We start from the raw sequence: 6,505 nt of genomic DNA, 5'->3' as shown, positions 1-6,505 counted from the left end.
TATAAAACTATTTTAACACAATTATTCTGAAGGCAAGACATCAGACACAGACGCTCTCCACCGACCACAGGTGACTTTTCAGCTCCTGGTTCTGACACAGAAGCTCCATTTCCTTTCTTTCCACACTTTCCCTCCTTTAGAGTTTTTCCAAAGGTAAGAGTTAAATTTCAACAAGGACAAAACTGTCCAAAACACAATATACAAGAACACAAAACACAGTCCTAGGATGTGGCCAAATAAGTAGTTTGTGATGTGAGTGAAACTCCAAAGCCCTGGTTCCTCTCACTACCACACCGACCACCACCACCACCACACCGACCACCACCACACCGACCACGGCCACACCAAGCCACTTTATGGTGAACTACTTTGTCATTGAACCGCATCCTCACTTGCTATTTCACTTCATGCAGTGCCAAACAGTTCCTCAGCAGAAAAAGTGAGTATAAAACCAACGGTGTCAGGCATGTGTTCGCAAGGTTTCCATTTCTTAAAACATAAGTCTGAGTATATTTATTTCTCTTAAATGCATACAAGACAATAATTACACAGCAACAAATCTTTTGTTCAACAATGATTTGATTCATAAGCATTTAAAATTTACATAATTTCACATTGATACCCTTTTATTTTTAAATACAATAAGTAAAAAAGCCCCCAAATAACCAATTTTTATATTTCCTATTTATCCTTCTATACATCCAAACTTTAAAAAGTTACAAACTGAACAATTGTACAGAACATATAAATCATGTTTAAAAACTTGAGGTTTTAAAATCACTGCTTCCCCAGTATGATTTTGAAAAAGTCTCCTATTGACAAACACAGTCATAGATGCCAAAGCAAACTGGAGGAGGGGAAAAAACAGAGACAGACACATGTTTGCTGTCTTAATAGTTTACTAATCCTGTCAGTTAAAAATGGTGACGTAGTGAGAAGTAACAGCCAGGGTTTAATACGAGGAATGGAGTTTGCCTTGGCCTGAGACATACATTTCAAGTATTTCCCTATTTGATCTGAGCTCACTGTAGCAAACCAATGCCCAAACTAATTATTTTCTTCCATACATCCGCTCAATGTCTGCCTGGTAGTGTGTTTTAAGTTCTTTACGTTTCAACTTGAAGGCATCAGTCACCAGACCAGTTTCGGGAGTCCATGGGTCAGGGCTCAAACGAATTTTCAGTGGGATTTCAAACTTTTCCAGACTTGCTGAAATGAAGAAAACACAACACTAAAAACCCACACCCAGGAGAAATGAAGTCAAAGTTCCCAGCAAACGGGCACTCCTTGAGTCACACCACCCAATACCCAACAGAACAAGCAACCCTGTCAGCATCAGTTCAATTCCTGCCTGAGATTCAAGAGTATGTTTCTGAAATATGAGAACTGTAATAGCAAAAGCCATTTAACAAATTATTTATCCATAGGAGAACAAATTAAGTAAATGATATATAGGTATAAAACATGCAGAAAGCAGTGCGTCATGAAAACAGTGGCATTCACATGGGTATGCAGCCCATCAGCACACACAGAAGGGCAGCACGCAGCACTAGCCAGGCCGAGGGAGCAGACTCACTGGCCAGGGGCACGGCACACTACACCAGGCCTTCCAGGGACTGGGATCCCAGGGGAAGGGGAATTTTGCTTTAAGGAGAATGAAATGATGACATTTGCAGGAAAATGGATACAATGTGACCAGCTTCCTCAAGCTTTCTGACACCAGCTCTCTCCCCACACCACCACGGACTGTAGCCTGAACTATGAGCCACGAAGAAACTCCCTCTCCCTTAAGTTCAACTGCTTTCAGCAGGAGACAAAAAAAGCAACTAAAATACTGGTAAATTCCATATTATATAAAACCTTATTTTAAAACTCAGGTTAGTGATATAGCATGTTCTACAGAGGGGCTTGAACGTTTCCAGGCAGGAATGGGTGCATTCTATCCCCTGTGCCTAATACAACAGACCCGTGGTTTTTCCCATCTCGGTTCACCAGCAGACTCACCTGAAATAGCAGCCTCAGAAAGCACCTTAAGGACCTCGTTCTCCATCTCACTGCTGTTACACAGCTCTTCCCAAGTGCCGTTAAATCCTTTCGTCCTAGCTAGCTCCGTAAGTTCCTTCTGATTTGGCACAACAAATCCAATTACGTAAGAATGGTAACTGAAACACAAAAGGGATAACTTAGTCAAGGACCAAACTAACATGTACCGTGCTTATTAATGTAGCTGACCACCTTAGCCCTCTAGAGCCCTCTCCTTATTGTTGGAAAACCACAAACATCGCCCCAAGTATCATACTTATCTCATGAATGGTGCTGACCACTTAACCATATACATTTGAGAACTCCGTCAGTTCAGTGCAAGCAAACCTCAACCTGAGAAATTCTAAGTGTCTAACTACTACAAGTAGTGATACACACTTTTAAAGCAAACTCTCATTTTTTATTCATCTTTGAAATGATGAATAAATTTGTGGAAATAAGGGAAGTAAAGCAAAACCTGTAAATTATGTTTCTAGAGAACTGCAGCAGCAAGTCAGAATCATGTGATGAGTCAGGTTAATTCCAGCACTCAGAAGGCAGAGGCAAGCGATCTTGAGTTCAAGGGTAGCCTGTGACAAGGCTCATTTTCTTCTGTTATTGGAAGAATCCATATCATCAAAGGAACTTAGTATGCACTTGGAGGTAAGACAGGTATTATTTTGAGAAATGCAAAACAGCATGATTGCTGGGCAGAGCACTATGGGTCCCACAACAGAGAAGCTAAGGCAGGAGGGCTGTCATGAAGTCAGGACAGCATCATGACAAGAAAAGGATACTTGGGAGTTATTCTTAAATAAATAAAACCCATATCTGGAGCAATGCTGAAGAAGACAAATGGCTTTTTGAAGCGCAGAGTACATGCACAGGGTGCTAATGACCAAATCTAAGCAAATATTTTAAAAATCCCACCATCTTGGAAGGGATATGGTGGCTGCATGCCTTTAATTCCAGCGGCACTTGGAAGGCAGGGGCAGGTAGTTCAAGGGTGGCCCAGCACAGTATGAATTCCAAGACAGCCAAGGTTATATAGCAAGACCTTCTCACAAAACAACAAAATCCAGTCTCCAAAATCTGAAATATTTCTGGTTCCAATTAATTATTCAGAAGACAACTATTGCACCAGAAGCTCTACCACCTGGGGTGTACCCCAAAGTCTACTTCTAAGTTGACTTTCCTGACTCCCACGACTATGTCAGCTGCTGCAGACAAGATACTAGGCTTATGCACAGACATGTGACTGATTACTGGTCAGTCACTTCACCTACTCTTACAGAATGTAGTCAGGTCTAATCTCAGATTCCATCAGTTCCCAATACACCTCTCAGCTTCTAAATTGACACTTCCACTCCCTGCTGCCTACGTTATCGTGGGCTGTGAGGCTGTAAGCTAGGGTCAGCAGTAAGCATGTTCAAGCTTACCTGTCCTCAAGGGACAGGAGGAGAGGACCGTAGAGAGATGCTACTTAGTTCCCTTGCATCTGACTGGGTCTGCAAGGCCTCCCTGTGCAGGAGTATTGAGGCAGGAGAACCTATCTTCCTCAACCCTTCCCTGAGAACACTTGCAGAGACATGTGAACAGCACAAACCCAGGAAGATGAAGAGAGCATCACAGAAAGTACTGGCTCACTAGCTGTAAGGAGGAGGTAGTGGCCCCATAAATCAGATAAGAGGTCCAAGAATGATTTCACAGTGGCCCATATGGGCTGCAACTGCTCATGGCACACCCCCAACTTCTGTACACTCAACACAGACTGCAGAGCTTACCTGTTTGCATATGCACAAATGTTATCTATCAGTGGGAGGTTCTTCAAAGCTGCCTCTACTTTGCCTAGAGAAACATACTCTCCTGCCTGTAGTTTCACAAGGTCCTTTTTACGATCTGCATAGAACAAAGGCAGAAACATCGAGAACAGTCGTTAACACCTTAAGCATATAGAAATATTTCACCAAGTTATTTAAAACATTTCTCAACTAAGCATTGTAGGTTGCCCTAAAGTTGAGATTACACAATAAAGTCAGACCCTAATCTTCTACAATTAAATTCTTTCGTGGAAAAAATTTTACTTAAGGGACATCATCCTTATGACTTCAGTATGCTCTGAGCTGATATGCTCCTGGCACTCACGAGTACACAGAGGAAAGGAGCTCTACAATGCAATGGACAGAGTCACACTAGCTAGAGAGAAGAGTGACACAAACACAGCATTCACACAACACAGCCAACTTGTGGATTGGGAAGGAATTGTTGCAACTGAGTCCTGAAGTGAGTTTTACTGACAAGATTAAGTCTCCAAGTGGAACAGCACTGGCAGTGCCAAGAGCCGAGTCAGCTTAAACACTGAAGCCGAAGGGGAAGGAAACAAGTCAAGAGGTGGAAGGTGATGACGGCTGGGTGATAGAGACCCCGTGAACACATCTTGTAGAGGCCATTAAAGGTTTCTTAGAACAGTGAGGCCTCCTCATCACACGATGGAAGTGAAAAGGTCTGGAGTGGTGTGGAGCAGCAGAGAGGAAACGAAACCCTATGATAGGGTGGCAGAAGGCAAATGTGGAAAGGGGCAGGGGCAGCTTTGGAGGCCTCTGTCAATGAGTCAGGGATGGAACTGTGGAAGGGGAGCCGCTTGTCTCCTTCTGGCCTTCAGGGTATCAAGACCAGGTGTTATCCTACAAATTCTCAATGACATTTTCCAACCTCGAGACTCAGGTGCCATAAAAGTAGGAGGCTCACTTAGAAAATAACTCAAAAGCTCTAGGACAGCAGTTCTCAACCTGTGGGTCAGCATCCCTTAGACCTGATGGTCAGGTCACCCAAGACCATCAGAAAGCATAGATGTTTGCATTGCAATTCATAATGGTAGCAGAATTATAGTTATGAAGAAGCAACAAAAATAGTTTTTTATGGTTGGGGGTCACCACAACATGGGGAACTGTACTCAAGGGTTAGTACATTAGGAAGGTTTAGAATCAATACACTATTAGTCCCTGAAACTCACCAGATGCACTTGACGCCTCCCTCCTCAAGCTTGCACAAGCAGCAAAGGCTACTGAGAGGCACTGTCAGATAAGCCAAGCCGCCCAGAAGAGGCTCAGACCAACTGGGCTGCCAAGAAGAGCTGGCTTCAACTTGTCAAGCTGCCAGCAAGGTCAAGCAGGAAGCTCCAGGAGCTTTTGTGAGCTCTCACCCATGTGGGGGTTGGTGGGACTTTTACTGCTGCGTCTGTCTCCAGTCATTCCTGCAAGTAACCCCTCACTGTACTCCATAAGGAACTCCAATGAACTGCAATAGTTTACCAAGTTGGATTCTGGTGACACCAGCATTTCAGTCTGTCATCTGTTCCCTATCTGAGGTAAGTAGACGTGTGCTTGTGTCTCCCCAGGAAGCCTCCCATAATTCCAGGGTAGATCCGTTACTAGTGAAGGTTGGATGAACTTCAGGAGAAGGCATGAAAGGTGTTTTGCCTTATAGAGGTCACAGTACTTGGCTCGCCCGGCTTCCCTCCTGGGCAAAGCCAGGACTAAGTTCAAAAAAGCACTGCACAATGACCTGTGCAGTCAGGCAAGGTTAACACAGACAAGCAGAGCACACCGAGGTTAACCAACAGTGATTATAACCTGTGCGTGTCAGGCAAGGTTAACACAGACAAGCACTCCCTACGCGGTTAACCAACAGCGATTACAAACTTGGGGCTGAAGCTTCTATAACCTTATTTATAACATGTCCTTCTTTAAAACATTGTACTTCAGGGAATGATATAAAAGCCCTCCTCAATATCAGACAGACAGTCTCTGTAAACACAGCCACCACTTTGTAAAGTCATCTGGGAAAATACTCACTGTCGAGAAAGAATTCAGAGGCCAAAGAGATGGCTCAGCCTTTAAGACCATGTAGTGGCCGAGGAACTGGGCTCCTAGCACCCACAGTGGCTCACAGCCACTGTAACTCCAGTTCCAGAGCATTTGGCAGCCCCTTCTAAGTCCATAGACATCATGCACACATGCAGTGCATATACATACATGTAGGCAAAAGTCATACACATAATATAACAATCTTTTAAAGAAGACTCAATGCTCACCAATGATCTTGAGGCAGCCATCAGGGTCAAACTCTCCAATATCGCCAGTGCACAGCCACCTCTGTCCGTTTTCATCTTCAAAGAAATCGGCCTTTGTTTTTGCTTCATTTTTGTAGTACCCCATTGTCACATTTTGGCCACCAATCAGAATTTCACCTCTGGGATGTGGTTTGTCAGTATTAAAATAGCCACCTAATAATCACAAAATAAAGCATGTAGGTATTATATAAATATTCAAAGCTATTAGTTTCTAAGTATATATATCTTATTTTAACCAATTAGTTTCCAAGGGAAACAAATTAGACCCCGTGGCTAAACATTATCAATAAGCTAGAGATAAAATCTCAGCTGTTAAATAATCAATATCCATGCTTTTAAGCTACTATTCCA

General features: G+C 43.2%; 1 protein-coding gene across 2 annotated transcripts in view; it reads right to left on the bottom strand.

The window, feature by feature from the left end:
* Positions 1-480: 480 nt before the first annotated feature.
* Acsl3 (acyl-CoA synthetase long chain family member 3) overlaps positions 481-6,505 on the bottom strand; it is a 47,378-nt gene continuing 41,353 nt past the window's right edge. For both annotated transcript variants that reach the window (XM_032901438.1, XM_032901437.1), the window contains exons 12-15: positions 6,116-6,307; positions 3,807-3,921; positions 2,005-2,162; positions 481-1,209 (exon numbers count right to left, since the gene is read on the bottom strand). In XM_032901438.1, the coding sequence (XP_032757329.1) occupies positions 1,052-1,209; positions 2,005-2,162; positions 3,807-3,921; positions 6,116-6,307 (623 nt within the window). In that variant the 3' untranslated portion in view covers positions 481-1,051. The remainder of the gene's footprint in view (positions 1,210-2,004; positions 2,163-3,806; positions 3,922-6,115; positions 6,308-6,505) is intronic.

Source organism: Rattus rattus, chromosome 4 (genome assembly GCF_011064425.1).
Source record: "Rattus rattus isolate New Zealand chromosome 4, Rrattus_CSIRO_v1, whole genome shotgun sequence".
Lineage (NCBI taxonomy): Eukaryota > Metazoa > Chordata > Mammalia > Rodentia > Muridae > Rattus > Rattus rattus.
Note: the sequence above shows the minus strand (reverse complement) of the source record. Positions and strands in the feature narration are given on the sequence as shown.